At 41.7% G+C, this 22950-nt stretch overlaps 1 protein-coding gene across 1 annotated transcript in view; it reads right to left on the bottom strand.

Moving 5' to 3' along the window:
• Positions 1-22950, bottom strand: part of ATP9A (ATPase phospholipid transporting 9A) — a 65854-nt gene that overhangs the window by 19906 nt on the left and 22998 nt on the right. The window contains exons 5-15 of the mRNA XM_087749984.1: positions 22611-22669; positions 21952-22003; positions 21279-21373; positions 19987-20067; positions 18468-18543; positions 15268-15344; positions 14515-14675; positions 13600-13742; positions 12707-12819; positions 9704-9916; positions 4147-4308 (exon numbers count right to left, since the gene is read on the bottom strand). Coding sequence (XP_087606110.1) covers positions 4147-4308; positions 9704-9916; positions 12707-12819; positions 13600-13742; positions 14515-14675; positions 15268-15344; positions 18468-18543; positions 19987-20067; positions 21279-21373; positions 21952-22003; positions 22611-22669 — 1232 coding nt within the window. The remainder of the gene's footprint in view (positions 1-4146; positions 4309-9703; positions 9917-12706; positions 12820-13599; positions 13743-14514; positions 14676-15267; positions 15345-18467; positions 18544-19986; positions 20068-21278; positions 21374-21951; positions 22004-22610; positions 22670-22950) is intronic.

Below are 22950 nucleotides of genomic sequence, written 5' to 3'. Positions count from 1 at the left end.
GCTACTTGTTTTCAATATTAACTACTACTTTATTTACTAAAAGTTATGTGTTGAAGCAGATCTTTTTATAGGAGCCAGAGCGCACAGGACCAGCAGGGGAGACGGGCGTCTCTGCCAAGGATTTCAGTAACAGCATTACTGGGCTGGACGCATGAATTTCTTGCTGAAACTCTATACCCAGATTGTACAGGAAGCCTGGCAAGACGATTGCAATGGCTCCCGCTAGCTGAAAAAACTGCAGTTTATAAGAACGGGCAATATCTGTATAGCTGAGCAGAAAATATTACCATGTGAATTCTACTCACTACAATCCCGAGTGCGGTTTTATTCTGCAGCTTCCCCCTCCCTCCCCTCCCCAGCTGCTCACTACATCTGCTGTCTTCTGGATACTTCACGCTACTTTCCCTCCCCTTATTTCTATTTAAGCAAACAGCACAGTTTTAGAAGATACACTGAAGAGGTAAACACCTTGCAAGTTGTGAATCAAAACCAAATGGACTGCCTACACATGCATACATGTATGTTTAATAAAAGAAAATTTTACTTGACAACTACCTATTTATAAACTCTTCTTTTTTTCTTTTTGTTTTCTTTTTCTTTTTTTTTTTTTTTTTTAATAAAAATGAAAACCCTGCTTGAAGATATAATTTTGGAGTATACAGGAATGTGGCAAAGTAATACCCAGGCAGCCAGCATCTGCCACTCAAAATCTATTTCTGCATAGGGTATACAGGGACCTGATTTTAGTGGCTTAGCAGCAGCTCAATGGCTGCAAAATAAAGACACAGAATTAACAGGCACAACACAGCGGGGCCAGTGCTTCTATCAACAGTATTTACAGTCAGGATCTAGGCCTGATCTTGCTCCCACTGACCAGAAGTGGGAGTTTTGCTGGTTTTGGCAACAGTAATATTATAAATACAGAAATGCAAAATAGAAACCTTTTCCTTCCTAAAGGGGGAGAATACAGATCATAGATAATTTAAAAGGAATAAGCCTCAAATCAAAGAGGGGAAAAAAAGAGGACTCCTTTCCACTTAGATGAGAAAAATTTAAGGGCATCCAATTCTCTGCTGAGCATATAAACACAATTTAATGAAGCATACCCTGGCTTCGATGGTTAGCCCACTTCTTACACCCTGGATAAAACAGCACCTCATCAAAAGTTTGCACTTACAGTAAGCAATGGGGAGGGAGGTTGTTTAGTCCTCCCTCTTTTATTGCTAATATTTTTATTCTAGGTCTTGAAAAGGTTGCCTGAAGTCTCCACATCATTTTCACTATAAAAATAATAATCTGAAGAATTTACACTTGCTGTATTTAAACAGATATGCACTACACTTGTTGCAGCTATGCCACAGAGCACAAGACATTCATGGGAACACTGATGACTGTGTATGTTCAAACACATTTAGTCGGACCTCTAGATTCACAGATTTAACACACTGATTACTTTGTACAAGCTCAGCCTATCAGCCCACTTCAACTAGCATTCCTGCCCTTGGGCATGTTTTAGTATTCCAAAGCCTGGAACAACTTGAAATGCAAATTTGTCCCCCGCCCCTACACTGTACTGTGGTGTGTGATCCAGAACTTAAAAGCAGTTCCTTGAGCAACAGGAGATCCAGGTCCAAAATACTCAGGTAGGATAACCCAAATGCAGCCATTTGTACGAGCTTTAACGATTTTCAGTCTTCACTAAATACAGCTTGTCCTTCATGGGTTTGCAAAAATAATTATATGCATATATTACAGTTCCATCTTTACCACCAAATCTCTTGGTAACAGGAATACTGAAGTTCTCCGTAATATTTGTTGTTGCTGAATACAACCACTGCATTGCTCCATTTCACACCATCCCTTCATGGTGCCGTTTCTGACAGGGGCTGTGCTCTTCCAGGGGTCCAGAGAAGTTGAGATTTGTGAAGCTACCAAACATCACCCAATAAAGCAGACCAAATTAATCTGCTATCGATGAGGCCCACGTGTGCAACTGATCCCAAATGTTTCTAACTAAAACCAAAGGCTACTCCTCCTACCGTTGCAACTTAAAATACATGAGGCAGAAGATATTTTTACATCCTATTTCCAGATACCCCAAAATAAACATGCAGCAACCCAGCTTTACCACAAAGTAAACAGAGAGGGAAAAAGAAGAAAAAAGAAAAGAAAAAGAAAAAACCCACCAATTTTACCTATTCTCCTCACCCTAAATAACAAAGCTGAAGATCACATGAAATGATACAACAAATCATATCTTACCCTGGATTATAGGTTTCATATTCATGTTTCAGATTCCTGGTACCAATTATCTGTCTGTACTCTCAGTAAAAAAACAACAAAGATGTTTTAATTATCTCCAAAAGAAATATTCAAACTGCTTCACTTGTTTGCTTCGCAGGCAAATGGAAATGCCTTACCAGAGCAGGCTTTGTTTATCTGATTAACATTGATTCTCTAGCACTATCCTGAAAACTAATGATGATAATGGTGACAACTGATCTCAACTGTTTTTAACACCCACACTTTCTTCTTCTTCTTTCTTTTCAAGGTAATTTTTTTCTAAGAGTCCGATCTTATATTGTATTTGTATATAAAACCACAAAGTTATGCATACAATTTCAGCTGGGCACGTATTTAGCGCACACAGTGCCTGCTGCTGCTGATAACGGTATTTGCACAAATGCACCCTTTTACCTTAAATCAGCTATTTTCAAACCCTGCTCATGACAGCATGTTCTCAGCATGGCTGCGGGCTCTGTTAAACAGCTCAAAAGAAATCTCCACAGTTCCCTGCAGCTACAAGTACCTCCACCTGCAGTGTCTAACTTCTGCGGGGTTTCCATGCTTGGCAGGGATCTGGGGAGCACTTCCACAACACCTCTAACAGTATCCTAAAGTTATTTGTTGTGGCATTGGTCCAGGATCCCCCCCTCCTTCCCACTTGCTGCCATCTCCATCACCTCCTGTTGTACCACCACAAGTGCTTTGGAGACACAGCGTAAGCTGGACCGGTGAACCTGCTCGGGTCCCTGCTCCTGGCTGACCCCGAGGGGGGAAAGCACTTGTGACCTGGGTCAACTCACAACCCCAGTCCATTGTATAGCCTGCCCAGCTCTGCCAGCATGACCGCAGCATGGACACGACAGGAAGGGCAGGAGCTTTTGAACAGATGAAAAGACAACCCCAGGGACACAGAGCAAGGCTTCAAAGGCAGCTCAAGCTTCCCTGAGATGCTGCTGGTGCCTGCTCCCCTGGAGAGAGCAGTCCTGCCCCTCCCAGGCTCCTCTTCCTCCTCGCTGTGTCAGCCACTGTGGGAGGGGACACAGAATTTGGGTCCCAGGAGACAGGGTAACTGTGACTATTTCTTTTGCTGGCAGTGCTGGCTTCAAGCTTTCCTGAAACAACAGCCTTACCTGGGAGATAACATGGCATCTCTGCTGATTATCAAAGCTGTTAAGTCTTGGTTCAGCACACAGACAGCCAAAACATTCAGATTTTAGCTCTTCTACGCCAGCAGTCGCTCCTATTTCTCCTTCCTCCCTGCACTTGTAGCAAAATTCCTCTCCGAGCATTTTCCAGCATCCCCAGGGCCCTTGGGTTTCACAGTCGGAGGGAAATGCTCAAGCTCCCTCTTCCTTCCCAGCGCCATCCTGGAGGCTCCATTGCAGTGCCAAAGACAGGCTTTCACGGTTGGCGGCAGTGCTGGCTGACGGACTGGCTGGACACCCATCCCCAGCCTGACCTTGCCCCCAGCGGCACCCTACAGGAACCGATGTGTGCAGACGGGGGAGCTGTACGGCTGAAACCCACCCCAGAGTACATGATGAATTAAAAATGTGAGTGAGAAGGAGCAGTTGGGGGAAGCTGGAAGCTTAGGCTCCTTCTTATTTTGAACAAGGGACCAAAGATCAATAAACTAAAGATGTCTCAGGGCAATATAGCACTTACTGCCAAATACGGCCAAGCTAAACAAACCCAGCAATGAGATGCTATTAGCTCAAAGCAGAGAACCAGCCTGAGGTAGGAGAGACTGCAAAACTCAGCCAGGAAGGCCAGCACAGCTGAGAGCAAATGTTTTATATGTTTCATGTTGTGTTAGCAGGAGATTCACAAAGACACAAGAGCTTACCCGAAGCCACTTACCCGAACAATTATCCCCATGCGCTTGCTCTCGTAAGTGAAGGGGAAGATCTGGAGGATGGTGAAGTTCAGGATGTGGCCACCCGGTGTCCTCAGCTGCACGGAGGACTGGTCTCTGCCCACCAGCGTTAAACCCACGCTCTCTGTCCACTGTACCAGGGCCACCTGAGAGGAGAAGGGCATGGTGAGGGTGGCCGGCCCACACCACACCTCCCCTGAGGGGACAGCGGGTAGGGGCTGCAAAGAAGTCCGTCACTCATCAATGGTGCTATGGAGTGGATCTGTTCATATATGCACGTGCTCCTACATTGCTCTTTCTAGTGGGCTTTTCCTGAAGTTAGAAGCTTACTAACAGTATTTTCGGGGTTTGGGCAGCCCAGCTGCTGTCCGATTCAGCTGCCAGGCTGTCCTCGGCTCTCAGCAGGAGGTGGTCAGCTCCCTGCCTTCGACTGCCACATCCTGAAGGACAACCCTTCAGCACAGGCAGGCACAGGTACCCTCCACCCAGGCCCGGGGTGCCCAAACCTCTGCTTGGGCTCATCAGGTAAATCTCTGTACAAACACTTACTTTTTGAATGTGCTATTTCCCAGCTTGCCATTTATGAAATCAAGAATTCAAAACAATGCATTCACCCTGGATTTAAAATATCAAAGCCAGAAACACTAACGCAGAGCACGTTAAAAATTCATATTAGAAAAGCAAACAAACAAAATGAGCCCTGTGTTATACTCTATCTGTTTGGTAGTAACAATTCATCACAACTTTTAGCCTCTGTACTGATCAGCAAGACAGCTGAAAGCTGGCTCACAGACACTTCTTAGCAGAGAACCCCTTCTCCCTAAACATTAAAAAATAAACAAACAAACAACCCAAAACAAACCCCAGATTTTTCAAGGCACACACCAGAACTCATTTAATTGAGCTTATGTGGGTACCATTCTGATTGCAGCTTCTAATATTTAAGGACATACAACACTGAATTCTTTACCAGCTTTCACTAGATTACAACCAGAGTCATGACAGAAGAGCAAAGCCTTTATGATGATCCCCCACAGAATCCTCACCTCAGCTGACACATCCATCTAAGATTGAGCCTGCTGAGATACGGGGGTTTACCTCTAGAAGCTGTCTTGGCAGTAACGGATGGGAGCAGCAGCTGACGTGAGCCCATATATCACTGGCCTCCAGAAAGGATCAAGGGGTACTTTCTCCAAACAGACATGAAATACTGGAAGTATTTTGCAGTGACATTTTCAAAGGCATGAGAAGGCTGGGCACACGGTTGCTGCTGACTTGAAGGTTAATTATCCCTTGTGCCTTTCAGGTTCTGCCTTTACTGCCTTAAGTGACCACAAATACCTTAGACAAAAATAGAATTTATTTTGGGAAATCACATACATGAGATACAGATAAAAATGAAATCTATAAATTCTTGCATTGAGTCAAGATTTTACTAGATGAATTGATATAATTGGGTCTAATTGGAGAATCTTTTGTGAACTCAGCTCCCTTTCATCCACAATTAGGCTTAAAAGACAACCTAAAATAAACTTTTCCTTTCATAAAGTAATCTTAAATCATCAGATAAAAAAAATCAGTTGAGTTGGCTTTGCCTTAAAAGACCTTTAAACCAATTTGAATCAATATTTGTTTTAATATTAGCAAGTTTTTGCAGCCATATTCACAAAGATTACAACAAATCAAAGGCTCTTTCAGGCTTATGTTTTTCAAAAGTTTCTTCAAGCCATCCTTGGCATATTAAAGTGTGCAGTTAGATACTCTTCCTAACAGTCTCCCAGAGCAGAGGTGGAGCTTGGGCTTCTAATACTCTGGTTAATAAATAATTATTGAGAATTTTTCACAGCATGACGTTACGTGATGTTCAGCGTGCATGGCACCGGCTGTTAATTTGCCCATGCTGGTAAGCTGCAAACGTCTGGAGAGACAAATCTCTGCTCCCAGCTCAGCCCATTAAAACATCTCCTTTGCTACTTTCTTTCACAGACACCTCCTCTCTCCTTCCCTGCCAGTGTCTCATTTAAGTCCTATGTCAGGAAGCATTTAAACCTCCTGAAAGAAAAGCCTTGTGCAGAGGAACAAATGGATGAGCAACACGTCAGAGGTGCTACGTCGTGCACATGACATGCTTCAAACTAACTGCACTGCATTGCGCAACACCAGTCATTTCGGATGGCCCTGAGACCACAAAAAGGTACGACAATGGAAGGGGAAGAATAATGAAAGAAATCCCCCTTTTCCCTGCTGCTCCCAAGCAGACGTGGGTCCTGTCAGCCCTTAATGGCCCTCCAGGTGAACTGCATTCAGCACGGGAAGGGAAGTGGGGCTGACCCCTTTGAACATGCCACTTCCCAGCCTCCATAGTACTTAATGAATAATTACTGAGAGAGAAAGTGATAGAATTTTGAAGTGTTCCTATCACATGTACTAAAAGCATTGAAATTACCATCCTCATTCACCAGGCAACACAATGGGCCCGGCCTCTGGGAAGTGCCGCAGCACCAGTGGACAACACCAACAGCAACAAAAGCGCCGGTGGCTCTTCTGGTAGGGCCTGGGCACCCTGGGACGGGGAGCACGTTCCCAGCTCAGTGCGAGACAGAAGAGGTTTACTCTGCACCATGCAACCAGATAACTAGAGGTGCTCTCAGTCACAGTGAAAAGATGAGAAACATTCAAGATGCAAAAATATGTTTACAGCTTAAACTGAGATTTAAAAGCAGACATGAAACCCCTCAAACATCTTCAAGAGAGCCCATGCTCACTCCTGAGGGGAAATCAGTGAAGTCCCTGACCACACTCCAGGAGTTTGCAGCTCCGTCCAGGCCAAGTCAGATACAGAGCCAAGCATTACAAAGCAGAGCAGCTACAGCAGCTCAGCATACTATCCCCCAAACTTTGCTCTTTCTGACAATTAAATTACCCAAGCCACCACTGAAGTGGATATCGACTAATAAATTTCATTCTAAAGAGACAAATTGATCCTTCTGTGCCATGAGTTGCTCTACAAATGTCCCATTTAGGGTTGCCTAGGCAGACAGACAGACAACAGGCAGAAACCAATTGATTGGTGCACCCTTTCATGTCCTGGCAGCTGCGGCGGGTTGTCAGGGTTAAAGACTGTTTGCCCAGGAATCCCAGGCGCTCTTATCTCTGATCAGATTATATCTATTTCATTTCCCCTGTTAGTTACTGTATGGCTACAACTGACATGCTTGCAGAGCCCCAAGGCTGTAACCGATATCTGAATAAAGATACTTCAAGACTTCTAAATGGCAGCATGCACAGGAAACAAATTTAGGAAATCCTGCTTTCTGTTACAGGAAATGAATCCTATGCCAACTGGTAGAAATTACTCTTGCTGTTAAAGTAAAGAGAATACAAGTTTTTGTACTCATTTCATAAACTGACCTTCCCTGCCATGGCAATATTTTATTGATATAGGATTTCAAAGGCTGGCTTTAACAGCAGTCCAAAGCCATTCCCCTACAGGGAATGTTATTTAACAGCATCGCTCTCTTCTCAAGGACTCGGCTTGTGCTGATCCTGTGTTTTGTACCATCTAGTATGACATACGCAGAGCATATCTAAACAATATTTGTATATCGAAGACCTACAGACAAGATCTCCTCAGTGCAGCAAAGCATATCTGATTTCTCAACCCACTGTAATTCTCTACTTAAGACACCACAAGCAAGGAAAAAAGAATTTAAACAATAATCTTGGAAGGATTAGTTATCATGCTATAGTAAAACAAACAAACAGCAGTCCCTTGGGTATTTGAGACAAATCGCTGCATAAATATTTTAAAGACAGAACTGTATAAAGCAAAAAAGGAAACGAAAAATCACTGACTTCACTATATATCACAGTATATATGTAAATAAACAGAGGATCTGTGCAAAAATAGCCAGTAAATGCTTTAGGAAAAAAAACCTTAAATGCAGATCACAAAAATTACCATCTGGAAATCATTCAGAACTTGTTTCAATCCAAAGGCAGTTGATTTCTGTAAGCTGTCTTTACATGGGAGAGCAACACATTAAAGGAGAAAAGCAGGTAAGCAAAACACCAACCTAGGTTATGCGGTGGGAGAGGACACATGGGCACACACACACACACACACACACACACACTGCTCACCAGCTCCAAAGCCAGGGAGGAGTAAGGGCTTGTCACTGTAGGCACATCAATGGAGGAGGGGGGAAAAAAAGCAAAGATGCAGCTTTTGTACAATACAGACAAGAACACATTATATGAAATGAATGAATTGCCTACTTGGGAAGAAAAACACTACAGGGAATATTTTGAATGTACATGAAATGTGGAAACTAACTCTGTGTGCCAGTCTTTCATTAATACATGCAACAATTTCAAAATCCTCACATAGTGGGGCTAGCGAATAAACTTATTTCTATGCAAACAATTTCTTACCTCTAACAATGAGGAAAGCCAGCTTCTCTTTCGATGTCAAAGGTGAAAAGGTTATTATCAGAGGCAAATCTGTTTTATTTGGGGCAATAAATGGAAGAACCCTTCCAATGTAGTCAAATGGGCGATATGATCTCATACCATCAGTAGGATTCTTATGGGAAGTTTCAAACTTCCATCTCTTTCAATGGCATAGAGCAAGTGTAATTGTAAAAATTAATAGAAAACAAATTGTTTTACCTCGGTTGCACTAAAGATGATGTATCCAAGAAGCATAACCAATACATGAAACCATATTTTATTCCTCCTGTCTTCGTCACAGAAGGAAACAACACTTTAATTAGATTTTCCAGATTTTGCAGAGGGTGGCAAAGAGCGCTTTAATCGTAAATCCTGTATTGAACTTGATCTCTCAAGTGTTCAGTAAAAGTCTCCAGCGAGTCTCTGGAGAGCTGTAAAGTTTCTCTCTCCTGTACCACCCTGTGTAGCCCTGGCTGGACTGGGTGCTGGCAGAGAACTGGCAGGGCACAGCTTTGCTCAGAGAAACTCTTGTGCACTTCAGTTACTCTGCAGAATTAATTCGGGCTCCGGGTCTGTCCCGTCCGCATGGGAAGGGATGTGTCCTGGGTTAGCAGTGCTACCCAGAGTGATTTACAACTTTTCACTTGGTCTGGAAGTTTGAACACTTTGCAGATCAGGGACACGCTGACTCGTGGGAGTGCTCTAACCCCCTCCCACAAGTCATCCCCCCCCAAACAAGACAAGATTGCCTATAATTTACCAAATGTGGTCAAAGGGACCCATGGCGTTGAACTGCAAAAATATACCCTGGACAAAAGGTGCAGAAACATGAGCAAAAAACTCTGCAATGCAGGGGCTGACAAAACAGCTAGATACTAGTCACCATGTAGCTCTGTAGCTTCAGGCAGAGAGGCAGATTTGGCTGAAGTATATCACCTGAGAGACCACTTATGGTCTATTCATGAGTTATCAGTGCAATAAATGCATTAAAATATTATCCCCTTCACTAGACTGGAACACTTTCACCACATAATTCTTTTTTTCAGCAAGGTCATATTTATATTTTCATACACCCAAATGGATACTGACCTCATCAGGACTGGAGGCCTGGTACACCCTGCAGGAGTCCTCATAATGTCTCTCGGCTTCAGCCTGGTCTGTCACCCCGTTGGACTCGTACACCGGTGTCACGTTGTGGCACAGCGCGATTGCCTTCACCGCCTCATGCACTCGGCTGCTCATGGTTTTACGCACCTTGGTGGCTAAGGTAAGGCCCTTCACGGCAGGTGGGTCCTGAGATTGCTTATAAAAAAGGAAAGCAAAATAAAGTCTTATTGCAGAAAAAAAAATATTTAAGTTTTTACTTCAGTGAAGACGTATATGCAGCAGCCGTGCAGACTCCTATGTCCCCAGGAATGAGATGCACTCTTCATACACCTTAATTCAGACCATCACTGGGAACTCACCCCAGCATAATGCCACTTCTTTATCATTGTTACTGATGGAGTAAAGTGCCCCAAAAGATTTACCTAAGTTTTTGGAACAGTACACTGAGAAAAAGACCCTCTGTTGCAGAACCACCAAACACTGATTGGTGAAAGACCAAAGTCAGAAGACTCGGTGAAACCACTTTTTGCTCCACAAAAGACCAGTGGCTCTGAAAATTTAGAGTCCATTCGGTTTCACGTGCAAGAGAATATAATTGCTGAAAACAGAAAACAGATGACTCGTATGGACCTAGAAAATCTTAATTACATTCATTTAATTTTTAATACTATTTTTAGTATCAGAATGGGAGTTTTCAGATAATTGCACAATTACTAAATTATCCTGGTTGAAGAAGGGACACACAGTGATCTAGTTTCCTGCTCTGTTAACCTTTAGTGTCAAGAGGACAAAAGTTTCACTTCCAGGTCAAAGGCCACAACATGGTAAAAATAAGAGCAAAGAATAAGAACTACAGTTCAAAATGAATCATTGCCAGCAAATGCTTCTCATTAAAAGGAATCTCACTCGGTAATGATAAACGTTTTATGAGACACATCCTTTATGAGTGTAATTCCACATGCTATTTTCCACACTCTAGTGATTAGGACACGCAAGATCTTCAACTTGAATATTGCTGCTCATCAGCACTGTTGCAACAGGCTTTACCCAACCAAACAACAGCAAACCCTCAGCTGAAGTGCATTTAGATTGACACGTAGCACTAGTCAAATACTGAACTAGTCACGCTCATCAAAAGATGCTTGACAAATATTGAATACTTTGGCAAATAATTAACCAGCAGTCAAGTTTTCTCTGGAGATTGAGTACAAAATGAGGGCAAATAGATCTGAAGTCTGTTTTTTGGTTTTGGTTGGCTTGGGTCTTTTTTTAAGTACAGTTCAGTCATTTAAGAGTCTCAAAACCAAGAGAAGGACCAGATTCTAAGGCGGCTGTGAAAGCAGAGGAGGGAAAAAGAGAACGAGCTAGGAGTTACAAGTTACCTGAGACGCATGGCAGTGAAAAAGACAATTACTCAAAATACCGGGTATTTATCAACTATCACATGCTTAGTTAAAAGCACATTGTAGCCTGACAGTCTGCTTAGGGCAAAGCTATGCCATCAAACAGATCACTGAGGTCAAGGAAACCTGCTGTGTGTCTTTACCACCATGAACAAAATCCAAAAATAAAAATTCCATTTACAGTAAGCACATAGTGCCTTTTTCCAGGCAAGAATGCTGGCTTCATGTTTCACTTTGTGGGGGGTATAGAAAGTGCACTTCAGTCTAAAAATCTCTCGAGCAACGCAAAAACAATGTGACATGAAAAACTCAGTTCCTTGCATTGGGTGTGCATGCCCACGGAAAAGCACAGGCACTTTGACAGCAACTTGTGCGGTTTCTGTAGGAATGAAGCAATTCCACAACTATTGAGAAATGAAAATGCTTGACCTACGACATGGGAGTAGTAACTCATCACTAACATGTGCAGATTGTGTCTGTGGAATCACATTTTACAAAAGAGAAAACCTAATTGTCAGTAAGTCACAAAAAAAAGTTATTTCTAGCTGCAGTTGAAAGAACAGTTATTAGCAGAAAATAAAAAATAATGCTTCCATGATTACATAATTAGTGGCAATTCTTAAGTCTTTTATAAGTACCAGTGGCTGGAACATCAGCCACTGACAGCTGATTATTTTTTTAAAAGGTAGCAATATTCTTAAGTAAAACCTCATCCCTTGTTTTAAGAAGGAAGTGCGTGTATCTATATGAAGTTTCAATTGATAAGCATCTTGTCTGCTGTAACATGCTAAGGAATACAGTTTGCTGACCCAGACAAGTCACATGACATTACCTGGTTATCATACAAAGCTGAAATAAAAGTCTAAGAATAGAGATGAAGGCTTTTTAGATGCTGGCTCACCCAGTGACACTGAAAGAGGAATGCAAGGGAGAGACTTCCCAAAACAGGATTTTCCTGTTCTGTACTTTACATGTTGACTTTGCTGCCTTCTTTAGCCGTAGATATTTCTCAAAGCAGATGTCAGTTATGCACCATATAAGATCATTGACGCATTAGTGAAAGAATCCCACTTTTACCATTTTCTTTTTTAACCATCAGGCCTAAAGCAGCGATACTGGCACACTGTTCTCTGTTGCTGCTTACTGACTACCACTGGTTCCTCTTCCTTTATTACTGCCCCAGTACACGCCATTTCAAACAGCAACTTAATCCACCAAATATTACCCAGAGCCAATTTTTCAACAAAGCAAACACTGTAGTTGCTGTAAGTGGTGAATATCTAAATAAAAGTATGCTATTTTACAATCAGACCTCGGTAGCAAGACACAGGCACGTACACTCACACACACTCACAGATCCGTGCACGTGTTGTGGCAGTTAAAGACTGGTGGATGTGAAACAATCTACAAATGTAATAAGCAATCATGATAATACTTATGTATTAAGCATCCAATGCCCTTCAGACTTTTCCAAAAAGTAATAGTTAATAGGCAGATCCCTGCCATATTAATTCACCATTAGCCCTGTGACCTGGAAAACTGTTTTGTGAACAAAGAGTGAAGTAATGCAATTTAATTCTACCTGCGTGTATATACTGAATATGTGGCTCTGCACTTCATCCATGGAATCCAGGCCGTAAGCTACGGTTCCCAGGTGAAGTCGCTTGAAGACCATCTCATTCTGTGTAAGAGTTCCTGTAACAGAAGGAGCACCAGACATGGAGTGGGAACCAACACGCCTATTCCCCAGCACACGTTCTCATCCTTGCTGTACCCCAAATTCAAGAGAAACTGGGCCAGAAGCTGAATCAGTCACTGCTCCGGGCTCTCAGTGCAGGCTGAGGCCAGCAAAAAAGACAATATTAACAAACCTGAGGGATGATTCTCCCAGGAAGTAGTGGTGCACATCACTGTGCCAGTAAGTAAGAATGAGATTTACCCCAAAGTCAATGCCAGCAAGAGCTGCAGGCATAATTCTGGTCCTGTTGCAACCAAAGAAAAGTTCTGGAAACAACTTCAATGGGACCAGGATTTTATGTCGGACCAAGTTTTTCATTACAGCTTAGGTCTTCTGAATTCAAGCTCAACATTAAAAGTGTAAGGACTGCAGCAGACAGACTGATGGTACGTTTCTGCCTACACGTGTAAGCGATCTTCATCTGGCTTTGAAAACTAACTCGAAAAAGTTGCTTTTAATTTTATTTTTACCCTCAGCTTTTGGTTTAATAGCACACTTTAAGCGTTCTTTGAAGTAGCATAATATTCCTGTCCTATTTTACTCATAGTGAGTTCAGAACAAAAAAATGCAAATTTTTTTTTCCAAAAACTGAATAAATCATATTGTCAAAGTGACAGGAAATGCTATTTCTTCTAGTCCAAAGAAATCTTACATTATACTCTCTGGTTGGCCAAAAATGTAACAAAATCCAAACAACAACATACCATGACTCAAAACTGCATTTTCTACACAGATACCTGTTTTGTCTGTAAGCAAATAGGATATCCTCCCCAGCTGCTCAGGAATAGTGCTGGACCGAACCACAGTCCCAGGGATTTTGGAATCTCTGCGGATTACCCAGCTGTAGACAATTTTACCCATGTCCAGGTTCACACGTAAACTATGCAGGAGGAAGGGAAAAAGAAAAAGAAAATGTATCTCCAGTTACACTTTGGAAAAAATCATTGTGAACTGCCCAGTGCAATGAAAGGACATGTCTTCCATGCTGAATTTGAGCTGCCAAAGAGGGTGTTTTGGGAGAAGTATAGTCAAAGTCAGTGGTCAGTTGGCAAATAGGTGGCAAACGGGGAGAAGGGCTGTGCATTGCTGCAGTGGTACTGTAATTCAAAGGTGGGTGATATAAGTATCTTGAGAAGAACAGATATAATTTGAGGGGAAGATGGCCAGAGACAAGTAAGGACAGCGTGATTGATACACAGACAGCAGGTTAAAAATGGAACCAAAATGAATCCCAGACCTACACCGAAAGCAACAATCTCCTTATTAATGTAGTGCAATTAAATATTTAAGTTTCAGTCCCCTCTAAAAGGCAATTGGGTCCTATTAGACTACATGCATAAATACGTCTTCTTTTCCATTTTTTGCTCTGCTTTTATCAAAGTAACCAGGAAGCCCAAACACTGAGAGAAGGGGCCTCAAATGACTAATCCACAGCCTGAGGTAGTCAGTGAATGGGTGAATATGCTAAACAAATTCAGCAGAAACAACAAAGCAATTCTTATATTTGAACAGTAAGTTGATTTCTATTTCTAGAGTTGCTTACTTGTCAAATGAGGAACAGATAAGAGTTTACATGCTTGTTCATACTAGAAGCATGGAAGAGGATGCAAAGGAAACAGCATTTTGCTGGGAAGAATTAGCAATTGCCTTACCTAATGGGAATGATGTTTGAGAACAGAAGGAGAAATCTTATGATCTGAAGATACCAACGGCCAGCAAAGTGCTGAAGGGCCACCATGACAAGCGAGACCACCACAAGAGCCCCAAACAGGATCTTGGTAAGACAGTTCACTTCCAAATCAAAAAGACCAATCTAAAAAAATAAAATAAAGACATTTCAAACACACAAGAGAAGACGTTAGCTCAATGTAATATTCACAAAGGGAATGAACTGCCATATTCAAAGAGCCATTCTCCACTAGCCAACTTCTTCTCTTCTAAAACACTACAAACATATTTAAATTTATAAGCAATATTGCTGCCAGCTTACTAAAGACTTCCATCCTTTGGAAGCTAAGCAATGCATGAAGAGGTGTGAGAAGACTCATGCTGCCAAAAGCTCCAGACTGTATCAACATCCCTGCACCTTGTCTTAGCTTTGCTATAATAGAAGAATGCAGCAAAATAAGCTTTCCTATTCTAACTGGGACTATCTCACTATAACCATATAAAACCATGGTTTTATCAATCTTAAAGTGAGAAGGCATGTGTATAATAGTATCAGAAAAATGAGGAAAAATAGGTTCTGCTATGGTAGCTATCTTAAATCATAGGCTGGAAGATATGAATCATTATTCCCATGGGGTTGTCCCTATAATGTGTACGTATAGCATTTGGCAGGATTTTCTTTTAAAAAATGACAAATTTCTGCCCCTTTTTATTATAAGACTGTTTCCTTACCATACCTTACTTCTTGGGTTTGAAGTATTCATCACACTGCGCAGCTCCCTTCCAGTGTAGAGGACAACTCCCACAACAGTACCTAAACAAAACAGAGCACGCATCAACAGAAGAAAAACAACCTCTGTTTGTTTTCTTTAGAAAAATACTTGTTGGATCCAAAGGCTTGACAGTTGGAAAGGATTTTTAGCAGGTTAATTTCAGAAGCAATAGCAACAAGAAATTAAAAAAAGCTGGTACCTGAAATATAAAACCTATGAGAACACGGACTTTGAACAGAAGACATCCTACGAAAAGTCAGTAAGGCTTCAACCGCACTGCCCATATGGTTGGACTTGGTGCAGCATCACAGGCTGCATCAACTAATGTGCATGGAAAGAGAAGTCACCTGCTTTGCTCTCTCGACTTTCCCTGATCCCCTTTTGATGTCAGTTATCTCTCCCCACTATAAATAAAAGTTGCCTACCACTTTGAATCCCACTTAGGCGTGGGTAAGTTTGCCTTGCACCAGATAGTGGTCCTCCATTGTGTGTCAAAATTAAATCAGTGCTCTTGGCTACAGTTCTTCTTTATTGGTGAAGATTGCCATAATCAGAGTAAAATCAATGAATTCCAACAGCTTTCAAAGACAGAAGTACCTTATTTTAAAATCTACAATTTAAGTATTTGTCTAATTGCTGTTCCCATGGAAAGGCGAATCATACCAACTGCTACCTTACTGTAACAGATGGAGCTTCTGGGAGCCTATCAGTGTATTTTAATGCTATGTCCCACGGTTGCTAAAGAGCTGAGAGCAACAAAGTTCTCCCTTTTCTTCTTGCAGAAACATAATACAGTTTAGCACCATAAATGACTGGGTTTCTACAGATTTCTCCTACAGACTTTGCAAAAAGCCATAAAGAAAAAGCTATCTACTGTCAAGAGTTTAAAAGCTGCAATTGCCAAAGTCTAAATTTTTTACTAGAAAATTTTAGGGGTCTGTAAAAATGGAGAAAAACAACACCGAAAAAAAAGCACTGCTTTTTTGGCAAATACATTGCCATTTTATACTCTGCTATTCCCCTGCTCCCATTAATGATCAAAGTTTTAACAAGCTGCAAGTGAATTATTTTTAAATAAGGCTGATTCAAAAGAGGTGGTTTCTAAAAATATGCTGGGAAACATTCCTTTAAAAAAAACCCGAAAAACAACAACAAATCACTGGAGCCAGATGGCAGGTGGTGGTAAGATCATCACAATTCAAATCAGCAGATGGCACAGCTACTCCAAATCAACCACAAACAGAGTCAGACCCATTCCTACTACAGCAGATGGAGAAAGCCACATAGCTCTGCTTCGTCTTACAAGCAAAGGCTGCCCCAGTGAGATGGCATCTCCACAACTTGACAGCTTTCACTTACAGAAGAAGAAAAATATCATCCACACTTTTTTTCCTAACAGAAATAACCTACAACATGCTATTTATTATTACCATAGGAGAAACAAAACTGAGTATTATATTGATCAAGTCAGTCAAAATGAGAAGAAAAACCTGCCAGGAGTAGCAAACAGCTTGAAGACACACTGGTATGTATAAAAAGAGTGTTTCTAGTTGTTCTACGGCCATTCAAAACAGACTGAACTGCATAAACCATTTGAAATGATGAAAATATTTGCAAATGTTATTCCTATTCACTGAACTCACAAAGACGTCTCTCTACAAATAACTTATTCAGAAAGGACGATTAGATTCAAACAATAAGTTCATTTGGGCAGAGAGGAGGTCGTTGCATGCCTTGATACAGCCACCAAGACCACCCGAGACTTCTAAACAGCACTGAAGTAGCAACCAGGTGGAGCAGAGCGTGCGCGGTGCCCTCCTTAGGGGAAAAATGTCTGCACCCACCTGTATACTACACACAGCTCAGTGCACAGCAGAGGAAGAGCTTTTACCCCCAGCAGGCACGGGCTGTGAGCGTGCTGAGGGCAGGAGCGCATTCCTCTCTGACTTCAGCAGGACTATTCACTGTAACACCCCCCCGTGTTAGGCTCAGCCATGGCAGTGTGAGATCTGCAACGGTTCAAGAGCTGGTACAAATTAAAGCTTCCATACAAGCGGCAAGAAGGGCCCCCTGGGAAAGGAGATGCAGGGAGAGGAGCCGTACAGGACAGAATCACAAGAAAAGTGGTTTTCCATTTCTCCGCCTATTTTGTTCAAAAGCAGGATGAGCTGAGACTTATGCATTAAGGAGCCTGATGGGTATTTGAAGCTGCCAGGCTGACTACATGTGTCTACACTCAGAGGGGAGGAAGGTAAGTTACCTACTGCATGGCAATTACTAACCTATGAACATAATTTACTTGATTAAATTTTATTCGGACCTTAATTAAATTGTATTTGGACAACTAGGTTTTTCCACAATCCGTTGGTCACAGCACTGTGACAACACTGTAATACATTTCAAAGCAGAGCCAGAGCAGGATTAGGTAGAAACATACAGGAATAAAATTTATTCACTGCTTTCTGCTTTTAAAAGAGCAAATCAAAATCTTTTCAGTGCTTCAAAAAATCTTTTGAAGTTCATGTTCCTTCCTATTATTATTAATTTCATGTACACCTTGGTACCGCACTGTCAAGTCTCTCCATTCAACAACTTTAATTCCAGAACTGCACTACAGAATTTCACTCTCCTCCAGCTACCACCCTGCAAACTTCGCAAACATGCTGGACAGGAGAGGAACAGGGCTTTTACTTTGACAAGCCTCTACAAGAGGGCATTGATTCATTTCAGGCCTTGGGAGCTTATCGTATATATAAGCCAAAATCTGTCAAGGAATTTATTTTTTTCCTTTTTAAAAAGTATAGAAGATGAACTCAATGGAAGCACTTACCTGGGAATCTTTCATCTTAGCTTCTGTTACCAGAATCTATTTGACACCATTTCTGTTACAGATTAGGATGTCAATGTGGAGAGCAATTAAGTGCTATTCTGGTCCTAGATGCTAAAGAAGTGCCCAAAGGCCACTCCAATTCTTTCTCATCTAGGAATGTCCAAGAGGCAATTAGATGTCAGCTCAGCTCCCCAGAGGTGTTAGGACAAGTGGGAAACCTCATTCCAACTGCTAATTTCTCCAACTGACAGAGATTATTACTCCATTACAAAAAGACCTTTAAAAATTGTTAACATATTCCCTTAAAAAAAATTTACACATGCCTCCATCTTACCTGATGCAATCACTGTGCTGGCCCATAGGGTGTTTTCTATGCTTAAACTTTCGTTTACTGGAGGGTCACTGTCCTCCTACAACAGCATAAAAAGAAAAATAAGCAAACTTGTCAGTAATGCAAAAGACCAGTGGATGCCAAGAGTCACACAGAGGTGTTTGGAGAGGGATGCTGGGAGAGTTGGTAGAGGGCTTCTTGATAGGATGGAGGATTTCCATAAACCCAGGTAAATCTCTGGTTGGGTTAAAAACATGAGAACTTTGTTTCAGTAGAACAGACGGATTGGGGGAGGGAAAGAAAAAAAAAAAAATCTATTAAGATACCTCTGCCTGCTGAAGGTCCCTGGGAATCATAAATGAGAAAGAGATTTGGCAGCAGCTCTCCAGGGACTACAGGAAAACGTTCCCTCACTTAGCTCATGCAGATTAATATCATGTCACCTGCTACTGTAAGATCTCGCTGAGAACCTGTTTGGACTGCTCAGTGATGCCTGGAAAGTTGTCTGATACGCACCGGAGAACAGTTACAAGAAAGAGCGATTCGTCTTAGGCACCAAAAGATTAATTCTACACAACTGTACCTTTGCATGAGAAAGTAAATTAATGTCTGGGCAGGTTTTATACAAGAACTGCCTCCCCAAGCCACTCGCCCATGCCAGCACTATTAAACCAGATTAAACCGTGCCACATAAAAAACAGATTAAACCATGCCACATAAAAACAAAAAGGCAAAACCTACAATTTTGAACTCAAATACGAGCAAACAACTTCTAAAAAGCTGTAACTGTCTCCTAATTGTTACAAAACCATTTGTCCTCTGAAAGCTCCCCAAGGGTATTAGATGAATCTCTCAAAACTTTCATAATCCCAGTGAGAGGGGAAAAAAACCAAACTTTGGCCCCAAGTAGCCAAAGTTCACAACTTCACAACAAGTCAAAAGATATATATTTTTAATGGTGATATTTCACACTGGCTCTGAGCTGCTGCCCTCTGAAATAGGGGGCAGATATAACTCAGTTCACATAGGCTGCATGCAATTGAAGGCAAAAACCCAACTGACTCAGAATTAAGACTGCTATTGCCTGATGTAGCTAAGATCCCCTGTCTTTTCACAGTTAAAGGAATTTAATCCTATGGAATCCATGGTGATCCAGATGTCCTTCTAAACAGGCACCACGAATACGTAGCTACCAATCTCTGTCCCAATGTTCAGGTCAAATACCTTCAGAGTAACGTCCTTAATCCCAAACAGCCTATGACATTGTCTCCAAGTCAAAGCTTCAAAAACCACATTTTTGTTTCAGATTTATTTCATTAGTTTTATGAAGGGGAAAAAAAAGAAAAAAAAAAGAAAAAAGAGGAAAAAAAGCAAAAAAAAGGAAAAAAATAAAGAAGAGACAAGGAATGGCAAGAGAGACTTCACTATTTCTCCTGAAAAACTCTGGCATCCTGTAGCATTCAGCAGGTTTGCATAGCAAACACTACATATATGATTTCAAGCATATGTCAGCAAGACTCACCCTTGTGAAGGTCCCCACGAAATTATGTATATCGATATTGGGTTCTTCTGCATACACATAGGATCGAATTTGCAGTAGGTCCTATAAAACAGACATGTTTTGGCAGACAGTTAGACGACATTTTAATAATGTACAAATGTTTCTACCAAATACTTTGAGCAAGAGTTATTTATCAAGTTAAGATAATTACTAAATTATATTACTTACTGGAGCCCAACTGTCGAAGAGAAAATACAACTGTTGTACCAGTTTCACTGAAGACTATTTCTTGAACCGATACTTAAGAGACTCCTAGGAGTTACTTAGATGTCGGTGCTCCATAAAAGAAATTTCAGCCTGAATAATTAAGACAGCCTAAGACACTTATTACTTCGTAGAAAAGAAGGTTTGGACTAGTCTTCCAAGGCAACCAAGGAACACCCTATCACTCAATATTTAGTTCAAGATGCCAGTGTCACTAGGAACAGTTCTGTGGTGACAAGAAGATATGCCAATTCTGCGCAGTGTTTTCACTGCTGACTCCTACACATGCATGAACTATTTGCTCCATGGAGAGAATGCCTTGCTTCAAAGCCTTTGTGTAAAATAAACTTCTTGCACTTTTTACAGCTAGAACATCAATAACACAGGTACTTAGATTCCTCTCCTCCCCTGCCTTTTTAAAAACAAAAACAAAAAACCCACACGAACTACTTTAGCTAGACATTTTGGGAAACAGCATGTTTGATGGAGGTTATATGCTTATTTCAGATCACACAGTGGAGCTTCCCTGGTGACACTCCTCCTTTCATAAAGGCAAGCAATGAAAACTTAACTGCCTCTGAAGCCATTTCATGAAAATGCATGAATTGTGCCTCTGAACATACTGCAGTTTGAGGAATGAATGGGAGCACCTGAGAAGTACCACAACAAGGGTACCTATCCTGCAACAAGACCTATCCTGCAGTCAGTTACTGCAATGGTCTATGGAGAGGAAAAAGAATATAGGAGCATCTTACCATTATCCACCTCCTGCTGCAAGGTCATTCTCTTGCTGCGGCGACAGCCATGCGGCACAGACACACCTAGCTTCACCTCACCTGAACTCTTGCCCGGAGCTCGGGAAGAGCTGGCTCACCCCTGTATTCTTGTTGCCAATGCTAATCTGTAACATGCACTGAGCCCTGTGCAGAACAATGCTGCATTAACCTGTTTCTCAAAACAGCCCATTAACTGAAGCACCTGAACGTTTTTCAGGTAAAAGAGATAACACGTGTTTACCAAGTGGAATATTTTGTATGAAGGCAGCTTACAGAAGCAGTTGGCAGTCTCTGAGTACAGGTAACAGGCAGCCGCAATTTCCAGTCTGTCTCACCATCCAGCTGGTCAGTGCGAAGGAAGCAAGACCCTGCGGATTTTCAACACCAGTCAGTGCCCTTTCCAGATCTGTCCTACGTACCCTTATAGCTCATGAAATGAGCTGTACACCTAGGACACCCTTCTTTCTTTGGCAACAGTATCTGATTTCAAGTAACATTTGTTAATAACGTAAGAATGATATTCATACATCACACATTCATTTCCTTTCACTAGTCCAGAACACAGTGAGACTCTGCACTGTATCTTTAAGACATTTGAAATGTTCTCATTAGTCTCTATGTTTTTTAATGCTTCTGATCAAACATTTCCTTATCCCACACTTAACAAAACAAACCTGAATGGCAAGTAAAATGATTTACATCTTTAATGCAAACCATTGTGCAACCTGATTCATTTACCCCGGATTCAACTACCTACATTCTTTGCTTAGCAAATGAAAACGGAGTATAACATCCTGAGAAGTGGTGGTCCATAAAAGCATTTGAACCCTCTGTCTCTCTAAAATTTTACTATTATCTATTTCTTTCACATTTCCAAAAGATAATTTTCTCTAAACAACCAGTGAAAGGTTAATGGCTATTTTGACAATTGGTTCCAGATGTTTACCATTCTTCTCCGATGTCCTCAGGAAGATCATGTCAGCAGGGACCCGCTGGTTCTGTTAGGAGAAGAAAGGCCATTATTGTGCATACACCCCTGCACGCGTGTGCAGCCGCCTTCCACAGCCCCACCGTGACAAGCAAAGGGGGTATGGAAGAGAAAGAGGATTTCTTTGTCAAACTGAAGCTTGGCATTCATTTTGCTTTGAATCCTAAACTCGCTTCCCTGCAGAATTCCAAGTGCAAAATAATAACTGGTGCCAGCTCCCACTGACCAGACCAGCCAACAGCTAGGTTTACAAAAGAGCTAGTGAGTAACTCTAGAAGTATGAAGAAATTTTAAACTACTGCTGCTTTCCTTTCAAGAAGTCCCATGCTAGAAGAAAGCATGTATCTGGAGTCTCCAGCTACCATTTGTCTTTTTTTGTACTGCATATTTTCAGTCTAATCGTTTTAGGGGACAGAGCTGCTTGCACAGAGAATGTGTGAAAAAGGGGGTGGGAGGGGAGAGGGAGAAACCCTGAAAAGTGATTAAATATTATAACTAGTGTTCAGCACTTGATATTCTGAGCTTACTGTAAAACAAATGTGACTTCAAAATACTTTATTTTCTATGGTCTTGCAAAAAAAGTACTTTACAAAGAAAAGATACACATAAAGGCTAACCTTTTCAACAATGATGAGGTCGCCTACTTGTATATTAGAGCTCTTCACCTTCACAGTCCCTGCAAAGGAAAGGTATCAGTGCATTAGAGCAGCAGCGGGACAGGGGTTGTGGGTGCTGTGCGATGCTCTTTACTCTTCCTTCCACTTCACTATTCTGGAGAAAATGGGTAGCGTTTCTATCACAGGCATTAGGCAACGCTGCCCTGTAAAGATTTACCAAGCCTACTGCTCCCACTGGGTAAAGCAGTAGGTTTCAGCCTGTGAAAAGGGCTGAAAACCTCCCCTCCAACAGCCCCAGACCTCAGCCCTGGAGTCAGAAACCCCGGTCACTCTCCAGTGA

Source organism: Nipponia nippon, unplaced genomic scaffold (genome assembly GCF_047370975.1).
Source record: "Nipponia nippon isolate SJK-2023a ecotype South Korea unplaced genomic scaffold, ASM4737097v1 scaffold_13, whole genome shotgun sequence".
NCBI classification, from domain to species: Eukaryota; Metazoa; Chordata; class Aves; order Pelecaniformes; family Threskiornithidae; genus Nipponia; species Nipponia nippon.
This window is presented reverse-complemented; position numbering and strand designations above follow the sequence as displayed.